Raw genomic sequence first — 22,583 nt, 5'->3', positions numbered from 1 at the left:
ATTTGCGGATTATTCACGGTTGCCCCGATGTGCAATTCCACGAATAATCTTAAATCAACCGTATTAACGTTTATGAAAGGTAACATCCTGATACATTTTCTGCATTAAAATAAGATCCATTATTTATTATATTAAGACCACTTCAAAGAAATACAATCTCCAATAGATGGCAGCACCTGTTCTGAATCTTTCACACATCTTTTTTCTTTTCTTTCCTTCCTTTTTTTCTTTTCTTTTCTATTTCTTTTTCTTTTTCTTTTTTTTTTTTTACAGAATAATAATATTCATAATTCAATTAAATTCAAGAAACGGATGCTGAAATTTAGCCCAAGGACAACTTAAAATCAATCAAAGGATGATGGTCCATGCAGTTTTATTTATATTTTTAAAAAAAGCTTCATTCGTGGTTGAGAGCACTTTGTTTTAGAAATTAGCAACATGCTTCCAATAATTAAATCTTTTCATTAAGGAACGTAAAAATAGAAATAAAATGCACAGATCATTGTCTAATTACTAATTCAATTTCCCGTTGGGCGAAGTTTCATCTTTCTCTTTGACTTAATTATTGTGAGTGTTGGTACCTCATAAAAAATAAATATACAGATAGGGGATATGTGGTGCCATCTATTAGTAATTAGATCACTTTTTATTCACCTTGAGTTTTTATTTTATGTATCAAGTATAATCACTGACTCAGAGAAACTTCCACACGAAATACGACACTTGCGGTATCAACGACATTTGCGGCACTGGGTCATTTGCGTTTGTTTTCTAAATATCTCCTTATTCTCAAGCTGAGAAAACATTTGCGGTCGTTCAGTTAAAGGAGACGTAGACAGTCTCAACAGTTACACAAACTCCAGGTGTTATCAAGTATAAAATAACTTTCAATGAATATGTAATTTACTAAATCGTTGGTTGATTTGGAGTTTAGTGTCCCGTTCAGCACCGAGGCTATATGGGACGTGGGCCTACAGCTTGACGTGGAATCCGAACCATATGAGCTCCCACTGGGAGTCGAACCTGAATTTCCTGTGCAGTAGGTGTGTACGATAACCATATAGTCTCGAAGGAGTTGAATTTTTATCATGTTTTACAGTAGAGTTCAATCAGTACATTGGAGATAATCAGTGAAAGTTATCAAATTCTTTGATCTGATTTTAATTTACAGTCCCTTTCAGTAGCAAGGCTATATGGCACGTGGATATACAGCTTAACGAGGTTCCGAATTTCATGAGTTTCCATCAGGAATCGAAGTCTGGTCTCCCAATCGCGCCCAAAAAACGTACGGTATCCACACAGCCCCGAGGGATCTCGATCAAACTAAAAGGCAATGTATGAACTCTATATACAGCTAATTATGTTACTTTATATATAGCTAATAATATTAATATATAGTTAATAATATTATTATACTGTATTTATAGTTAATTATATATAGCTAATAATGAATACAGTACAATAATCATAAAATATAAGAATATAGCGGGATTTTTTAAAGAAAAAAATCCGCTACTGTCCAATTTATTAATATTGTCAATGTGCTCTAATATTTGTGTAAATTATTGTGTTTGTGTATGGAAGGCACATCCAGGCTTTTGGCGCATTGCATGCTGTGTACCGCATTGTCTTCTGCGTAAAAGAGTTTTGAACAGTATCGCAAATGACCTAGAAAAAGCTAGTTTTGTCATTGTACCGCAAACGTTCCAACACAATGTACACGAAAATGGAGGCGAGACCAGATATTGTACACCTGGTATTATGTTAGTAAATATATAAATCGGGTAATATGCATTATTTTCAACTCGTGGTTTGCAGTATATTAACCTGAGAGCTATAATATACCAGAATTTAAGGTACCGGTTATATTATTATTATTATTATTATTATTATTATTATTATTATTATTATTAATAATAATAATAATAATAATAATAATAATAATAATAATAATAATAATAATAATAATAATAATAATAATAATATCAACGAAGCATGGGCTTGTGGTTAGAGCACTTGCTTCGCAATCAAGAAGACTCGGGATAGAATCATGTAGCCGGCCAGACTGATTGAGGTGTTTGAAGTTTTTTTTTTTTCGTAGTTCTATAGTTCTTTCCCGGCTAATGCTATAGTAGTATCTTTAAAAAAAATCTAGGCCCTTGCATTTCCTCTTCCGTTGTTGTTGTCGATTTGGTTGATATCAGTTTAAGCTCCTTTTCTGTAGGAAAGCTATAGCAGACGGATCTACATATTTAAAGTCCGATCAGAAACACTATCTAGGTTTGTATTCGAGGCAGGTATACCACCAGAAATCGAACCCTGGGCACATGCAAAGAAAGCACGCGCGTTAGCCAGTCAGCCACGAAGGGACATTGGCGTTGTTATTGTTCATTCTAAGTTTGCCAACTATGATGTATTTGGAAGCTTGTTGATAGATAGATAAATAAATAAATAGTAATAAAATGTGGCAACCTTGCTACATATATATAGTAGGTAGAGCAAGATGCATGAACCATCATCGAACGGCTCCGCAGTTCACTCATTTCCCTGTGTAGCATTGAAAGGCCGGAGTAGCGTGAGGAAGTGGAAGCCCCGAAGGGGTTCTCCCGGTTCAAGCACTACAGGATGGAGTTAAGCTCGTTGTCCGTCTCTGACGGCAGAGTTAGAAATCAACTTAACGCACTTCAACTCTTTCCGTGTGTTTCCCAATTTCAATCTCCGCTTTACCCGTGCTTATGCTTTTGCATTGTTACAGGTGGATAAATAGTTTGGAATTCCGCTGCCAGGTGGCACTGTGCGCGCGCCAATGTTTAGATACATGTTACGAGAACGGTGCCGGAGGTTAGTTAGTTATAGTTGCCACGGTGATTTCAACGGAGGAGAAAGACCTGCATTTGAAATTGTGAAGCGACAGTGAATGGAGGTGTTGAAGAAGAAACTAAACAGTGACAACCACTGATTGTGCTTTCATCGCATTTTCTGTGGGAGTTTCAGTTATTGTGTACAAATTTCCATGATATTTTTCTCTTAATTTTATCGCAAAAAAAGTGACCGCGCTTGAACTTCTGCCGTAAAAGATGACTTCTCAAGAGTCAACAACAGGCTCTACGGCTACAGGTTTGGAGATGGGGTACAGCAATCAGGTAAACAATAAGAATTCACTAATCATTTTAACAATCATCAAACTGATTATTAGTAAAATTTATTCTCAATTAATATATGTATTTTTACAAAAGTCATTGAAATATTTCCAAATTAAGATAATTTAATATACTTTAAATATTTTGAGTAAAATTACAACGACTCACCGATAAATGAGGTGCTAGAAGCTCATTGTTAAATTACAAATTGCGTTAAAACATGAAATAGATTTATTTGAACGTAAACAATATTGTTTTAAAATCTTCCGTATTTTATCATTGATGTCCTGACAATTCATTTGATAGTGTTCCGTTATTATTCTACAGAAATGAATTGTATAATGAAGAAATACATAGTAGTTGATTTAAGTTATTACCGGATTCCATGAGTTGTCTGAAAATAAGCAAGATAATAGTGTCTGGTCGGTGTTCGAACAGGTGATCAGGTTGAAAATCTGAAAATTATTGATTGGTCAATTTTGAGTTAAAGTAACTCTACCCATTGGTTTAGTGGCCTTTGGTGCTCGAAATTCTGGATTCGATTCCTGTGAAGAGCCCAAATAGCCTATTTAATTTTACAATCATTCACTTTCATTCATCATCTGTCTCCTTTAGCGTAAAGACGACGCTAAATTATACATTGGACGGACATATACATGGGATGTTAAACTTAAGTACGGGGTCCATATGGAATGAGAAACTACAACTTAACGTTAGAGGGAATTAGAGCTCCCAGTGACCAGTGGTGATTTCAGGACATGGCTTGGGGAAATTTCCCTCTCCGCAGCTATGAGATACAGCCCGTTGTATTTATCCACAAGTGCTCAAATTAGGTTAACATCATTTTCGCAGTACTACTTCCAATCTTGGCTATTCAAATAACACAGGAGGAAATCTGATATCATCATTAACTTTAGCGTATGTGTCTTCAGTGAGGGAGAACCGGGTTAGATTCCCAGTGCGATCTCATCTGGTTCGGGTCTCATGTTAAGCTGTAGGTTTATCATGTAGCCTCACAAGTAAAGGGTCCAAATGGATGAAACGAGTTGCGGGATGAGACTTAGTTATCTTGATAGAGGATGTGAAAATATGTATGTGTGCAAAGTTATAGCGGTTGAGCGCCATAAGAAACGGAGCGGGAGGGGGGTCAAAGTTGGTGGAAGAAGGGCTATGCTATGTTATTGAGTACATCAAATAAACTGTTGAATCGTGAAAATAGTGAAAGATAGATATCGCAAATGGCGGTAGTTTCACATATTAGCAAAAGAAGAATGGGCAGAGTAGATCACGAACCTCCGCCGCCATCTTGAAATCCGCCATTTTGAAATCTGATATTTTTTGAAAGGGAAAGGTAGTCATGTGATATATCAATTAGGGCCAGCATGTTCTCAAAAAGTCAATTATGAACTTTAATGATCGTTATATGCACTTATTTGGAAGATTAAGGATCATCTTTATAGTTATTTATGAACATCTGGGAGACTGATACGCGTATGTTGAAAGTCTGGATTATCACGAATATACATATAAGTTGAACATATCTACAAACCAAGAAAACTAACAGTGAAATTTGAAATCCAACTTGTATATTATTACATTATTATTATCAAAAAATTCCATTTCAAAAAATAAAACAGATTTCAAAATGGCGGATTTCAAGATGGCGGCGGAGGTTCGTGATCTACTCTGCCCATTCTTATTTTCGCAATTTGTGAAACTACCACCGTTTGCGTTATCTATCTTTTACTATTTTCACGATTCAACAGTTTATTTGATGTATTTAATAACATAGCATAGCCCTTCTCCCACCAACTTTGACCCCCTCCCCTTCCGTTTCTTATGGCGCTCAGCCGCTATAATTTTGCACATGTACATATTTTCACATCCTCTATCAAGATAACTAAGTCTCATCCCGGAACTTGATTCATCCATTTGGACCCTTTACTTGTCAGTACTCAAAGGGACGCTAAACCCCCAAACCAAGCAAGTGAACTATATTTATTGCTACAGGGAATCAAGCCGAGGCTTTTAGCATAATAGCGTTCACTCTATGAGGACAAATTGAGGAGGTATTGTCTGAAATGAGTAGCGTATTATGGACACCAGAATTAATGCTGAGGGAGAGTGGTGTTTACTTGATATCACCTCCAAAGTAATCAACTACACGCGGACTAGTAGACCTTGGCATTTCTAAGACTGGTCTGTCGCAGAGTTTAATTAGTTGACTTACGTTAATTTAAATTTCAAGGACTTAAGAACCGAGATAAGATGTTTTCCCCTCCCTCAACTTATATACTTTTGCGAAAGCGTTTCAAATATGCAAATAAAAAGTAAACACAAAGGGGGGGGGGGGAAGATACTTTCGCCTCTGTTTAGAAGCTCGTGGTTCTTTTACAGTAAACATCTTAATCCACCCAAATAGCTTTAGTTGAATATTGTGTGATGAACACATCGCTGTTAATTCTCAGTTTTTCTTTTTACGGGGGTACGGTGGCTCAGTAGTAGAGGGCTTATCTGTAGTGCATGGGGTCCCTGGTTCGATTCCCGGCTCCCGTTTCTTAACACATTTTCATTCCACAAATTCTTCCAATGTCATTCACTTGCCTTTACGTATCCGTCTCCCTTAGCCGAAAGAGCATAAACGTGAGACGTTAAATCGAAAGAATTCTGACGTTTGATCACGCACGATCAAGGGACATACTCCCAGGATTGAGAATTCACTATGGTACAAATTAGTAGTGGGTACCAAAAAAAAAAAAATTTCGGTTTTCGAAAACTTTCATAAAACATTTTTTTAAAAGAAAAAAAGGTTCGGTTTTCTTTTTCTGTCAAACCGGTTTCTGTTTTAAAACGGTTCAGTTTTGTATCATTATTCTATCTCTTATCTATAAACTTTTTGCTTATTCGTTAAGTTGTTTAGAACCGAACCGGTTTCGGAGACAATTGAAATGTGTTTTTGTTTATTTTTCGGATTTTCTATAAACCGACTTGTATCGAAAACGTTTTAGGCATGTGAAGATAAAGAAAGCCAAAAACTTGCTAGGAAACAATCTAGAACTTATTAGACTATTTTCGTAATTTACTATTGTGTTTATTTGTTACAACAACAATACGGACATTATTTCTTCGTTATAAGCACACCTAAGAATACATAGAATATCTGTAGCCATCATATTTTTCCAAAATAAACATCGGACAGCATGACAACAATATCTTTCGGGTCTTTAACGATTTTGAGCAACATATTTTTATTTTTATAGTAAAATTGAATAGACTATTATATTGTTTAGTGTTAAGTATTTCAATAAATTTAACTCATAAAATGTTAATTATTCGAATTATAAAACAGATACGAGTCTCTGATTTCAAACTGTAACTTCTTTCGAAACTTGACATCCATTTGTTAACTGTATTCTCTAGGGCTATATATTAATTTTGTTATTTATTTATCTATTTATTTATTTATTTTTTGGTTGTATAGAAATTCGAGGGAGGGGAACTTTCGATACTGTTTACTAAAGAAGATTCTGATATATTTTCAATAACTGTTTATTTTCCCTTCTTCTTCTTCTTAATAATAATAATAATAATAATAATAATAATAATAATAATAATAATAATAATAATAATAATAATCTTATTTAAGAGCCTGATATACAAAAAATAATACAAAATTTACCATCTTTTTTTGCTTGTTTTTCATAAGTGAAAGAGGATAATGAAATGCAACGTACTACAATCATAGCTAATGTTATACAACTGAAAATATGAACCTGAAGAATTTTCAGTCATTTCATTATCTCGTTTCACTTTTGAAAAACAAGCAAAAGAAAAAAAAAAGTAAATTTTGTATTTAGTGTTAGTATGTCAGGTTCTTAAGAGAGAAACTTCCTGATGCAGTTTGAAAGATTAATTTACGCTGGAAGAACGATGAAGAGACAATGGGAAAGAAGTTTTAAGATAAATCGGCCAAAGCCTGCATTTAAAGGTACTATCCCAGGACATCCTATACAACTCGGGAAACTCTTTGGAAAACCGTCAGAAAGTCGACCACCGTATTCGAAGTTCTTGATTGCAAAGCAAGACCGCTAGTTATTATTATCTTTACTAGATTATTTTTATTGTTATCTCTTTGCGGATTATAGAATAGAAGCCAAAATCTAGGAAAAGGAATGCGTGAAAGTTTTAACAGGAGAACCAATATTTAAAACTTCTCACTACATTTTTACCCACTTTATATATATATATATATATATATATATATATATATATACCAGGTGTGTTAGTTGAAATTTGCCGGTTTTTTCGAGAAAGAAAACACTTAATATTCAGGGAATCTCACAATTTCTTTATTCAAAGTAATGACCATTGGATTCTACACACTTTGCCCATCTTTTAGGCAAATCATGGATACCATCCCCCAAAAAACTTTTTCTCTTTGGAGCCAAACCATTCGACGAGCCAATTTTCGACGTTATCAAAATTAGCGAAGCGCTGCTCTCCAAATGAGTGTCCCATCGAGGCGAAAAGGTGATAGTCCGACGGGGCGAGGTTTGGAGAGTACGGCGGGTGCTGTAATATTTCCCAATTAAGTGTTTTTAATGTGTCCTGCACCAGTTTAGCGGTATGAGACGGCGCTTTGTCATGTTGCATGATAACCTTGCCATGTCTTCGGGCCCATTCCGGCTGCTTTTCGATCAACGCATGATTCAAATTAATAATTTGTTGTCTGTAGCGATCCGTATTCACTGTGTCACCAGGTCTTAATAACTCGTAGTACACCACACCACACTGGTCCCACCAAACACAGAGCATTGTCTTACGGCCAAAGCGATTTGGCCTTGCCGTCGATGGGCCGGCTTCACCAGGTGCAAGCCATATTTTTTTTTTTTTTTTTTTTGCTTCGGGTTCTCAAAATAAATCCATTTTTCGTCCCCCGTGACAATTCGATGCAAAAATGATTTCCTTTCGAACCGTTGAAGCAGGACTTCACACACGCCGCTTTTCCATTTGTCTATCCGTCAGTTGGTGTGGCACCCATTTTCCATACTTCTGGATCTTTCCCATGGCTTTTAAACGTTGGGAAATTGCTCCTCGAGTCACATTTAGTGTTTGTGCTAATGTTGCTTGCGATTGGGTTGGGTCTTCATCTAATAACGGCTGCAATTCCTCGTCTTTGAACTTTTTCGCTGCACCGGGATGTTCCTTGTCTGTCAAATCGAAATCTCCACTTTTAAATTGACGAAACCATGTCTCGCATGTTCTAATCACTGGAGCATGTTCACCGAAGGTTTCTACCAGCAACCGATGAGCTTCAGCTGCTTTTTTCTTTTGATGAAATAAGAACAGCAGTGCATGCCGCAAATGCGATTTACTTGGAACGAAACTCGCCATATTCACTGAGGTAAACAACTCTGAAGCTATTATGTTGGCCGAATGTGACTTGTGTATTTTTGAAGGTTAATGTTTACAGAAACAAATGACGTACATGCCGCATCATAGAAATGTATACATATTGCTAGAGACATCTAACAGTAAAACCGGCAAAATTCAACTAACACACCTGGTATATATATATATATATATATATATATATATTCACTGATTAACGGAAAGATTTTAAGGAGGAAAAAAATTTATATGTTCACATTGATATGGATATGATCAAGAAAGCGCATTTTATTGTGTCTATGTGGATCAACTAGTTGGATAAAAAGCACTCCATAAATTGTTATGTGATCAATAAAATGTAAATATCAAACTGTTTGTCTCATATCATTTTCTTTTAAACTATGATTTTTAAAATAAAGCTGATTTTATGTTTCATATAAAACTATATCATTTTTCGTGGCCAAACGGCTGACGCACAACTTATTTATTTATTTTTGTTTGTGCTTGCTCACTAATTCGATTTCTGGTATATGGATACTTGTCTCAGATACAAACTCGACTATTGACTCGGATTTGACTTTAAATAATACCAGATCTTATTTTACACAGCTTCGGTGCTGAAACAGCAAGATAATCTCCAATCAACTAATAGCCAAATACTCATTTCACTGCATTTCGCGTAGATTCACATATCACTCATGTCCAAAATTAATTTACTTTGTATATTTTGTTGGATTGGTTTAATTTTGAGTTTAACATCTGTAGCTCTTGGAATATATTTGAGACGAATTACTGTTTAAAGTAGATTAGAACCAATAATCTGAGAGAAGAATCTTCACCGTGAATCAAATTCAGGATTACACACACAGAAACTATGCACATTGCTCGTTAAAAAAAGTTAAATTCCGAAAATGTTCAATGTTTCTTTTCTTTTTAACGTATGTCTTACCATTTCTGGCCTTAGGGACGTGGTGGTGGCTCAGTGGTAGTGTTCACCTCTAGTGCATGGGGTCCTTGGTTTGATCCCAGCTCTCGCCAAATGAACTTGCGGTGGACAAACACCATATGCGTGGGTTTTCTCGGGGTTCTTCCATTTCTTCCCAAACTGTCTTTATTCCACCATTTTCCTTCATTTCTTAACATCACCGTCTCCTTTACCTAGTCGGCATAACTGTGGGACGTAAAACTTAAGGATTTCATTTTTTTCATTTCTGGCCTTCGTACCTTTAGTTGATTTCCTTTTGCTTTTAACTACCTTTATTCTAATTTTTTCCGAAATATCCAAACAAATACAAATATAAAGACGTCGAGGACAATTTTATCCACTTCTACTTAAATATTGATTATTGATTTCACTGTCTCACTTTTTGTTTTACATTGGTATTTATCAATATTAAAGGTGTAGTATTTGTTTAATATAACCCTAATATTCATATTTCAAATATGAGCAGAGACAGAGGGTTAATGAACCTTTTCAATACGAAGGTTATGCGATATATATAGACAATGTGTTACTCGAATCACAGAAGATTTTTGCCAGAAATCAAATACGAGTCTCCCGCACCAAGTAAGATAATCTTTACCATACCCAAATTTTCAGTAACTCAAGTTGTTTTCGTGACAGATAAATCGAAAGCAATACGTATCTTCCTACAATAGTAGAAGTAACCAACAAATTACTAAGTATTTCAATTGTTTGCTTTCAATATATCATAGAAAGCTATTCGTAGTACAGGTACACTAAGTTTGGATTTAATGTTAAAATCGCATATTCCGCTTGATATATCTTCGGCGCTTAAAAAATTGGCTTTAAGCTGGAGTGAAACAAACAAAATATTTTCTTTTGATATGTTCCAACGATTTCATTATGACCCCTTTCAACGTACTTTAGAGACAAAAAAAAAAAAAAAAAAAAAAAAGTTCAAATAGGCGAATTGAATTCTCTGCACGTTATTGGCTTTACTACAAAAAGAAAAAAAGAAAGAGAGAATGTTAAGCGATTTGGTTTGCTCAGAGCAAACTATCGTTTGAACGCACAGAGGATGCGAATACGATCGAAGATTGAGTTGAGGTTCCCCTTCTCACAGAATGAGTTATCTCCGACCATGAGCCTGAAATGTAGTACCCCCGACCCTGAAACACAAGGGGATGGACTAAAACAAATTCTTTCTCTCTCTCTCTCTCTTTATACTCAACAAGAAATAAGATTCGCTCAAACAGTTAACGAAATTTAAATCTGCTTACAATGGTTTGCTGTGAGCACTTTTGCAGAAAAATCTGCGTATGGTACATTTATGATAAATGTTAATATATTTCTTATATAATTTATTGTTACTAAAACTATTCTACACAAGAAAGAATAGTAATGTAAAATAAGAAGGGTTTGTGGAAACGTCCGATGTCAGTGTGTATAGAGGAAACCGCCTCAGTGTTTGCCTGGCAGAGCTGAGGAAAATCCTGGGAAATCGTGATGAAGATGGTAGAATGCAAGATTCAAACCTGAGATCTTCTGTTAATGAAATAAGAACGTTAACTGCCGCATTCCTCTAGCACTTCGTAACATGAATAGTTCACAGTGATAAATATGTCTCACAAAATGGTGATTCAATTCTAAATATTCTGAATCCCAAGAATGAACTAGAAATAGTAATTTCTTTATTTTTCCTGAAATGCTATCTTAACTCTTTCTCCCAAGGCACCCACCCACGGGTCGGCTCTAACCGTCAGGGTAAACATTTATTTAGCTTTTTTTTTTTTTTTTTTAATAATTTGGCAAGGAAAGTATGGATGCAATTTAATATTAATCGATCACGACCTGCTTAATGACGGTAAACATTAAATGTTGTATGCAGATTCAAAGTGCCAGTGCTCTGAAGCGTGGACTAATAGAATCCCTGGAACTTCCTTTTGTATAATATGACCCTGAGGCCATTTTCAATTCTCAGACAACATATTTAGCCCCGATACTACTAAGATACTTTGAGAGTTTGCTGTGAAGGTGTGTAGAAGAGTACAAAGCAACATCACCTGAGATAAACACCCAACTTGAAATATATATATCTGTAAGCAAAGTACATTGAGGAGATGAGATACTATTCTAAATAGGTTTTGAAGCGTGAAGAGGTAACCAAACCTGTTTTGTCGGTCACCAATATTCTTTTCCTAATAATTAATCTTATTCCATCAATCTTCGTGGGTACAAAGAGGTTAAAGATCATGAACGTAAACCAGGCTGACCTCGTTTTAATTCTATCAGTTTATGGTCTCTGAACAGTTCCGTTTTGCTTTTTCTCAGTGATCATTTCAGCTGTTTGTGAGATTTTTCCTGCCATATTTCAAATAAATGTCTTTACTAAAATGAAAATCTATATAGGCCTAACTGGTGAATCTTCGTTCCAAAGTGGCTAACATATGTGTTTTCTGTTAATGTAATTCGAGTTCAATTCCGACTGGCATCACAGGCTTTTGGATTCGAACCTGAATAGTGATTCGGATCACAGTTTAAATAGTAGGTCCATTTCGTATGTTCTTGCTTAGTAGCAGATATAGAAGGTAGAGGGGGGGAGGACACAGGCCCGTATCCAGAGGGGTCTAGGGGGTCGGCCCCCTAAATTTTTGCTGCCCCCCTAAAATTTTCATGATACGCTTGTAAATGAAATATAATATGGTTGGATCGCCCCCCCCCCTAACTTCCGCCGGCCTCTCCTACATTTTTGGGATGGCTACCGGCCTGGGAGGACAACCAGAACCCAGACTATGATAGATATATCATAAGTTTACTATAAACTTTCAAAAATTTATAAATAATAGTTTAAATTACTTTTGTTATTCAAAAAACTGGGGGCTTAGGCCTTCCAGCCCAGGGCTAAATCCGCCACTGATCTTCCTACTGGAAAAGGATGTTGAACTCCAACTAATCGATCAATGTGTTACTGTATAAAACTAAAAGATTGAAGGAGGATGCTAAGATCCATCTCAGTGATCAATTTACGATTGTATAAAACTCTTAAAAGGAGAGATTTTGTAAAATGGTTTTCCTTTAGTATAATAACTGCTGGACGGATTTCAATAAAATCATATACAATATCTTCATTGGAATCCTACGACTGTTATAACCTACCTATTATTACGCTTAGATTGCAAAGAACTGACCAATCGGTTAAACTATGGAGAAAGGTGTATGGAAAAATCGAATAATACTTTTAATTGTTTAATTTGCTTTTTTGAGATTGCATAGCAATTTCCACGAAAAGGGTGAATTTACTCTTTCAGGCTCGAGAAGGTGATTTAGATAGTCTTGACATTCGAATATGTCGTTTATGGATGCTGTAAATTAACTACGGTGGGATAGTAGGACTTTTGTCAGTAGTTCGTCGTAATTTTACAATGTATAAGTAATTATGTCTTTATATATATAGGTATGGATAAAAATATTACTCTAACTCGTACTTCATAAAAATAGAAACATATTATATGCTAAATGTACTAGATCTGTTACTTTTATTAAAGAACTTTACTATCTAAGTAATCTATAGAGGGCACAGTGTCTTAGTAGTAGAGCGCTCACCTCAGGTGTGATGGGTTCCTGGTTCGATTCCAGGCCATGCGAGTTTGTGGTAGTCAATCTCGTATACGTGAGTTTTCTCAGGGTTCACCCACATTCTAATTCCACTAATTATTTCATGCTCATTTACTTCTATTAATAATCAATCTCGTTTAGCCTTCAGAACATATCCGTGGGCTGTGAAAACTTAAAGATTTCATTTCATTTCGTCTTCTAAGTTTATCTAATGTTCCTTTTGATATTTAATACTCAATTTCTTTGCATAATAGCACTTTTTTTGTTTTGTTTTCTTTAATGCCAACGTCCATTTATACTGTGACTTCTATGGTCAAACTATATGTAATCGTAACCTCATATTTCTGAGCATTTGATTCGAAGTTACTTTGCAACTATAAAGCAATATTGTGTTGTCACAGTTCTGAAAGATTTAAGTCGAATGAATATGTAAGCTCCTTTCTTTCTCTGCAACATTATTTTCTTTTATTGTTAAGTAAGTATCTGTAGGCACGGTTTATCAAGGACTTCACTGTTTCTCTTTGTGATCTGTTTATTAGTATTTTCGTAATAGATCATTACCATAAGCGTATTTCTATTGTTCTTTAACGTATTCCGTATATTGCACTTACATGGTTTCTCAATACTTAACATTATACATCAGTTGGCTTCTGTTTTATTTATCACAGTGTGTTACTGTTTTATTCTTTCTGCGTTTTGTGGCTGAATTTTCCAATTTCGAGGTTCGCTTTGTACGAATAGGTCAGTGATGACTGTATTGTACTCTTTCTTCATGGCTTTTGACATTTTAGAAATATTAATAGTATTCGTTCCGACCTGGTTTATTACGCCTGGCATTTATGTTTATTTATATTTATTCATACCTAGTATTAATATTAATGGTTATACTTTTGTGTTCACGAGTTAAGGTGTGTAAAGGAATTAAGACTTTGTACCTAGTAAAAATACGGACAGTACGGATAATTCTGGGAGTGTAGGAAATGCGGTTATCGAGGAAAATAAATAATAAAAAAAGAATGGATGAGCTTATTGAAACAGTTCAATATTCAGTGAGATCCAAACTATGTAAAAATGTATTGTAGGTTCACGTCTAATGTGTCCTCGATACTGGAAAGAGACAGTAAATTTTAAACACATCTGCACAGTGATGGGACAGATCACAAACTACGTGATCCGTGTCCCGGATGACCGAGAGACAATCAGATTCATGACGTACTAGGTCCGGTGACTCGGAGAGACAAATGAATGGAGTAACACGGTCTAATCCGGACGGACCCATGACCTGGAGTGACACGGTCTGATTAGGACAGATTCATGACCCGACATGATCTTTAGACGACGAAATAGTCATTCACGTTGGGAGTATGTGTGAGGTTTGCAATAACAAACACGATTCTCTCCCTATCTGTCTTCTCGCTTGCACTGAATGATAACTATAAGGAGTATAGACGCTTCAGAATTACAGAGAAGATAAGCTACATGTTTTCCTTATAAGGAATCGTAAAGTTTAATCCAACGAACCCGTAAAACGTTTCGTTTAAAATATCAAAGATTCCGCAGAACCCAATTAGTGTTTTGTTAAATATCTATATAGTCTATGTTCAAAAACCATTGCATTATTTTACGGTAAAGGAAGACAAATAAATATGAAATTATATTTGAAATATTTAAGATGCCACCTTAAGAAATGTCACACCGTGAATCAAACAATTAATATTAGAGCTCGAGAACAGAACATCATTAATTCAGTATGAAATTCTGTAGTAATACCTCAGTGCTGATATTTTAGCTACTTTCAGGTCACCAGGTGTGTCTTTGGTCACTGGGTTTGTCCAGGTCACCGAGTCTGTCTGGGTTTCAGAGTCAGATCGAGTCTGGTAAGCGGCACCTAGACGCGGATAACCCGGGCTAAAGACGACCCAAGTGACTCGGTGACCCGTTCCATTATTGCGCAAAAGGCGAGCCTGCTCATCTTTGACTTACTCAAGAATCCTGTTACTTACGTATTTGTTTTAAAAACTGTGTTCCTATCCACATCAGTTTACGCCTCAATTTCATTTAATTTGCAGCAAACTTTACAAGTTGATGTTGTAAGCCTATTTCTATTAAGAGACCAAACATTACTGATAATGCAATATACTTTGCCAACGAGCGCTGTTATCCGACAAGCTTATCAAATTTTGACAGTCACTCATATGATTTCCCCATTAAATAGCTAATAATGATACGTTACCAAAGATCAGGTTTCTTCTAAAATTGAATTCATTTTAAAAAATTGAATTCGTATTAAATTTCTTTGGTAACTCTGCCACAATTATATTTATGGCCCACACCTCGTTAAAACTAAGAAAAGAAAAAGAGAAAAGAAAGTCTGCCTCTATTAGTAACTAGAGAATGAATTGCTGAATTAACAAATTCTCCTACAATTCGAAAATAATTGGCCTAATGATTAGGGATGCGCACGAGACAAGATTTGTGGCTGTCTCGTCTCGAAAAGGTGCTGTAAAAGTGATTTCTCGACTCGAAAAATGTATATTTCTCTATTGGAAGAGCCGTGTCTCGACTCGTCTTGTGCGCATCCCTACTAATGTTTTAAAATTATCAAAACTCGTTTATATTCAAATGTATGTGCTTTTCGAGATTAATTTCTCACATAGGGGGGGGGGGCTGTTATCTAGGAAATAGGTATATATCATTCATGGAAGTTCAAAATATGTCTGCGTAAATAATTTTTGTGCACATTTCTAACAAACAACCAAAAGAAGAGAAATTATTGCGTTTGGAAAAACAGTTCTTCAATTTCTTTAACTCGCTGAACAGTAAGAAGAGAAGACTTGAACCTTTCAAAATATACGATACGGACGCGAATGGAACAATGCTACAGCCTTCAGATTTCTACAGTGTGCAGAACCCAGAAGAAAATTCCAGAGAAGTGAAAGACTAAAGGTGATGAAAAATACCACTTTATTCAATATAAAATTCAAAATTTCGATTGGGATTTGGGTGTTGTTTTGACCAACGATGATTTCAGGGGGATGGGATGGTTGGAAAATTTTCCCTCTGAGCTACGAAAGTCTCTCCGGGTCATATTCTCAATCGTACTCAACGTAGGTCATTGGTATTTTCGTAGAACTACTTTAACCTCCCTGTGTATTCAAAACACCCCTTCCTCCAGGGAAAATCTGAATCATAACTGGTCCTAACTGCTCGTATTATAAATACAGACAATGGTAATTTTAATTCTAATTGTAGGAAATAGCAAACGAGTTTGTGCTGCAAAAACACATTATAGCCTACCTATGTAAAAGACATCTTTCAGAAATCTTGCAAAAATAACCAAACAAATATTTGCTGTAGAAACCTCCTGGAAAAGATTTTAAAAATGTGCTGACAATGATGATGATAACATTGATAAAAAGTACAATTGTCCTTTTGTTTCTGTAGAAAAGATTATCATAAAAAAAAGGGTAAGTTTATCAACTGCCAAGTCATAGGGCAGAAAAGTACAACAGATGATAAACACTATCAGAAGTGTGAAAGAATTAAATTAAGCAGAAATTAATAAGGGAAAACGATGGTAAAGATACATTAGGAAGAAGAAAAAGGTGTTTTACCCCTGAGCGAGGATATACGAACAAGTAACAGTGTCACGTGTACAAAACGGGAAGGAGTTTGTATGCTGTAATATTTTATCAATATTAAAACCGGAAGTGATAGATTTACACTACTTCCGGTTTTAGTAGAGAGATTAGAGTGGAGATGGAGTATATTTTTATGATGCTTAATTGATAGCGATTAACGATGAAACAGGAAATGTTTGATTTCTTCCACTTTTGGCTTGAATAGGGGGCTAAGAGAGAAAATAGTACATATTCTTGTAACGCTAAATCGATTCCAAAAAGAAGCTTCTAACTGTGTTGTCATTTTTGCTCTATACAGTATAGATCAATATTAAAATCGGAAGTTGTGGACTTCTATCACTTCCGGTTTAGTAGAGAGTTAACGATGGAGATGAAATGTGTTTTGGGAGAGGTTAATTGTAGAAAACCGTTCCTCAATATCATTACCACTTTTGCTTTTAGTGATTAATGTTAAAACCGGAAGTGGTTGTTTTCTATAACTTCCTGTTTAAATATAACCTCCATCAACTCTCTGTGTTCTGATTAAAATTGATGGTGATCCACAGTAGTTCTTAATATTTTTTGTCTCACAAACGGACGCTCGCATGGAGAAACAGGTTAAATATATATAAATAGCTGAATGTGTTCAAAATATAGATGCTGCGAAGAATGGAGAAAATGCACTGGATTGAATCAGGAAAATAAATTTTAATGTTCTAAACAAGTAGAAGCAGGCAAAGAAATTGGCTAGAACATGGTATTTGAGAAGAAATTGTATTCTTAGGTACGTGCAAGAAATGATAGAAGGCAAAAGAGGAAGCAAAGTGAAATATTGCAGTTAATGAACTGTGTTACAATGATAATTCTATAACGTCAAGCGAATACTGTAGCATAGGTGCCGGAGCTGGGAGCTCAGGCTCTTTCACTGCTTCAATATTGTCTTTGAGGAGGTTGAGGTTTTCCAATGTTTCAGTGTCATTTTTGTCTTTTTATTTCTACATTTTTTGCCTAATTTTCTTTTGGCTACTACTATCTATGAAATATTGTAAACATATAAATTTGGAGAAATTATCGGAAACTATTATGCGGTAAAACTTCACAGTAACGTACCCCCTAATCTTTGCAACACGTTGGCGCTTATGGACTCTGCTGCATGAAAATATCTTAATTGGCGCAAAAGTGACTTGCCATTATAACATACTATAACACTGATTGTGCTGCTATAAGGCCGAAATACTTAGAATGTTAACATTTTTGAAACGTGTTCTTATTGGTAGGTTTGTTCGACGGATAAGGAGGGGCTATATACCATAAGTTTAGCATGTTCTGTTTTCGTTTCTATTTACAGCAAGCTGTTATTTTTAATGAATTATTCTTATTACATTATCCTGGTTATTTAATACGTTATTCTCAGTATTGGGCACTATTTTTAAACTATTATAGCATTATTTATACAGGGTCTTCGAGGAAGGATGATTAGGTTTCGTGGCGCTCCTATGCAGGAATGATGCCATTTGAGTAGTTGAATGATACACTTAAGTTTTGTTTGGCAACTTACATAGTTCATCCTGTGTAAAAACAAATACAATGGTTCCAGAATCCACTACACTCTGTCAAAAATTATGTTGCAGTACGTTCATCGAACTCATAGTCACCTCAAGCTCGTATCTGGAAACGTTGGAACTGTTTGTTTTCCAACAAATGAAGGCCATGGAAACACCTATCTTTTAAGTTATCTTCCAACTCGGTATGACGCCCTCTTACTTTACTCGTACTGTTTCACATGCTTTGGATGTTCGTCTCAGAGATCAGTGGATCGAACGTCAAGGACCCATTCCATGATCTTCAGGATGTCCCGAACTCACACCATTGAAATTTTTCTTGTGATGTTATATCAAACGACATCGTGTACAGTATTAAAATCGATAACTTGAACTACCTGAAAACAAAAATCAACGAGGCTATTACCACTGTTGCGTTAGACATGCTGCTTGATAGAGTCTGGTATGAAATTATACCCTGGACGTGTGTCATAATGTGTGAAAATTCGCACATAAAAACATATTGACATGAAGACGCACCTTAACAGATTGTGTTACAGTCTATTGGATTGTGATAGCATTGCGTTTGTTTTTACACTGAATAATCTATTTAAATTGCCAAAGAGAATGATGTATCTTCAACCAACCAGTGGCGGATCTAGGGAGGGCGATCGGAGCGATCCCCGCAGAAGAGGATTTTTTTTTTATTTTATATATATAAATAAAACCCATCCCAGAGTTTAAAGCTCGTAAAAGTAGCTCTAAGTAGCAGTATTACAACTCACTGCCCCCCCCCCCAGAAGTCCGTCCTGGATCCGCCCCTGCAACCAACCATCCAAATGCTATTACTCATGAACAGGAGCCCCATTTAATCCCACCATTCTTTCAGGAAGATTGTATTAATGAGTTTTCTTAATACATTATACTGTTTAGCCAACTGCTTCCAGTTTTCATGGACACTGTGCTTGTGCTACACATGTACTATAATATCTCAGTTGCTCTTAATAATAAGTTAATATACTTATTCTTCTATTTTTCTTACTTTCCATGCCTTCTTTTTAAAGCTATGAGTGCGTTCATCTATTGTTTTTAAATGAAACCAGTTCCTCTACAATAAATGCTATTCTTACGATGACTTCGAACATAACATATACCGGTCGTGTGATAGAACCTTGTTTTCGTAAACATTCGCTGTTTCTTCTTTTTACAATTGCGATTCCGTGGCAGTATTTTCTTCCTTTTTTCTTTCTTTGAAATACAAGATTAGTTACATGAATTGGCACAGAATTCGTTAATCTAATAGAACGAGCCGTAAAAAAATTAGCTTGTTTTATTTTTGTCTTTTAACTGCTTTCATAAAATCCGCATGATTTCGCCCTTTTCACGAAACACACTTCTGTTTATTTTTACTTGGTTTGGCGAAGTTTCTCCCAGTTCATTTTGTGCCCTATTTTCTTTTTAATGTTTATTTTCACAATATTGACTGATGAACTGTTTGATGCTATTTTTTTCGGACTTCAATGTATATTTAATTAATTTATTGGACACATATTGATGCACACATTTTTATACATAATGTTCTTGAGTGGATGTTGATATGAAAGATTAAACGTGTATTTTTCTCTTGGGTATATATTATTTTCTATATATGTTTGGAGTTGGATGCACTTGTGTACTTTCTTTACTTATTCTTCTTTGTATGGGTTGATATAAGATTGAGAACATGTTTTTCATTATTATACGTTAATGTATAAAATTTTATATATATATATTACTTGGATACACATTAATATAGTATATGATTACAGATCTCTTGGGAACATGTAAATGTGCAAGATTTCGGACACAGTATTCCTCCTGACACAAAGTATCATATATATTTTAATGCATGATTTCAAGCATTAACGTAGAGTACATGTTAACGTATCAAACTTTACGCAACGAATTTGAGCACTAGAGGAAGTTGTTTTTCGCTAAATTATTACTGTATGGTATTTGAATTTTCTAGCACCATTGCTTTTGTTACGATCTTCGATTTACTTCTTTTACCTTATTTTCATTTTCGCTATGTTTCCTAAGTGTTGTTTCTTTCTTTTTCTTTCTTTTTTCTTTCTTTTTTTGCAAATAGATGATTCCGTTTCCTAGTCACTAACTTATGCTAATATCCAAGGGAGTTTTCATTCTAAAAATTCCGAACAGGAACCGCGGAGTGCAGTGCCTACCGTCTTATTCTCAAATAATGGGTGTAGGGATGGGCAAAACCGGTTTTTATAAAAACCGGACATCGGCTTCTAAAAAACCGGAAACCGGTTTCTAAAAACTGAAAAACCATTTCGGTTTTCTCCCAAAACTGGTTTGGTTTTTCACCGAAACCGGTTTCGGTTTTTTCAAAACCGGTTCGGTTTTTACCGAAATTTGTTTCGGTGAAACTTTTGGAAAACATATAAAACTATTTCTGTGGAAACGGATTCGGTTTCCAGAGAACGACGAAACGCTATTCTGGTCAGAAATAGAACAGGTTTTGGAAAAAACGGAACCTGTTTTGAAGAAAACTGAAACCGAATCCAGTAAAAAACCGAACCGGTTTTGGAGAAAGCCGATAACCGGTTTCGGTGAAAACCGAAACAGTTTTTTTGAAAATCGGTTTTTCTAGAAACCGAAAACTGAAAAACCGGTTTTTGTGCCCACCACAAAGTAGAGTTGTTTTCAAGCTCATTGACTCACTATCCTGCAACGTCTCAAACTAAGACTTTCCTCGTACAGTTCCTGATAAAAAAAAAAAAAAAAAAAAAACACCCGATCAAACCATTTGCACGAATCCCATTCCAAACATAGAGCCTTGGCATATGTCGTTCTTTCTCAATAATCACATGAATGTGTTTACTCACCCTTTATTTATATGTCAAGCATGTACGTTAGATTGTGGTTCCGTTATCTTTCTTCAGCAAAAAATACAAATTTCCTTACTACAGATATCCTAATTTTGTTCTCTCCTACGGAAACTAACTTTTGACTCACCTGTATATCGATAAAAGCTCACATCGTACTAGAAATACAAGACTCATCTTGTATATATAAAGTGAACAGTTATAAATAATATACGTATAAATGGTTTTAAAAATCCCAAAATTACAGAATGTTTAGATTAAATTCAGATAGAAATTGTAAGATGAATATGAATATATAAATAATCGATTAGAAATAGAAATATTTAATTATACAATTATAAAATGAACATGAGTAATATTAATATGCATAAAAATTATGTCGTAATAGAATTATGAAGTTAATATAAATATAAATAAGAAGAATCTTGTATTAAAATTTTAAAATGAAAAGAAACATAAATGATATTAATATAAAATAAAACCATAATAAAATTATGAAATGAATATGATTACTATATTGCTAAAACTCATTGAATAATAAAATTATAAAATGAATAGGAATATGAAGGGTCTAACTATTGTATTAATAATATTATCTTAACATTGATATACAATTTTAGATAATATATTTTTAGCATTACCTTATTAGATTTGTGAATATGTTGAAACATGTAAAAGAATGTATTGCGATAGAATTCCGAAAATTCAATAATCGAAAATATTTTATTACTACATTACGTATTTTAAATATTCATTCTTCACATTGTAAAATGAATATCATAATGTAATTTTTTTTTTTAAAAAAATGTATGTTAGTAAAGGAAAGTACCTAACAATGTCTTGGTATTTGATGTAATTTTCTTCTTGGTAAATAACTGACGAGCCACCCTGTATATGCATTATGCAACGGTCGTTTAAAGTGTCGGTGTCAATTCCCAAGGAAAACTAAGATGAACAATGTACGAGCTTCAATCCTGAGGATGTTAAAACCGTGATTATTAGAAAGTATAATTTATTTCCTGGTTTTCTTGTTGAATGTTGAAATACAACACTTGTACTTAAATTGTTTTAACAAAAGAGACACTGACCAAAGCTTAAAACTTTACTTTATTTTAAATTATAATTTGTAACTGTTTCGGATATCTAGCATATCCTTCTTCAGAATTTCGATCGTGTCTGAAGAAGGATATGCTAGATATCCGAAACAGTTACAAATTATAATTTAAAATAAAGTAAAGTTTTAAGCTTTGGTCAGTGTCTCTTTTGTTAAAACAATTAATCCAAAGCCATGAATAGTCTTACTATTGTACTTAAACTTTTTTTTTTTGAATTCTTGCAAAACCAATAGGAAACAAATGACAGTTCAATGGTTGGCTATCTCGTTTGGATATTTTAAAGGGAAATATTATTAACTGCAATTATCT

The 22,583-nt window shown here is 34.8% G+C and overlaps 1 protein-coding gene across 2 annotated transcripts in view; it reads left to right on the top strand.

Moving 5' to 3' along the window:
- The window catches only part of LOC145674435 (venom dipeptidyl peptidase 4-like), a 306,212-nt gene that overhangs the window by 85,481 nt on the left and 198,148 nt on the right, over positions 1-22,583 (top strand). Inside the window, exon 1 of one of the 2 annotated variants that reach the window (XM_081744501.1) lies at positions 2,581-3,143. The exons of the other annotated variant lie outside the window; for it this stretch is intronic. Coding sequence (XP_081600627.1) covers positions 3,078-3,143 — 66 coding nt within the window. The 5' untranslated portion in view covers positions 2,581-3,077. Of the gene's footprint in view, positions 1-2,580; positions 3,144-22,583 lie in introns of those variants that run through there. 2 annotated transcript variants of the gene reach the window in all.

Source organism: Thermobia domestica, chromosome 2 (assembly GCF_964235325.1).
Source record: "Thermobia domestica chromosome 2, izTheDome1.hap1.1, whole genome shotgun sequence".
Lineage (NCBI taxonomy): Eukaryota > Metazoa > Arthropoda > Insecta > Zygentoma > Lepismatidae > Thermobia > Thermobia domestica.
The sequence above is the reverse complement of the archived record's forward strand: the minus strand, read 5'-3'. Positions and strand labels throughout refer to the sequence as shown.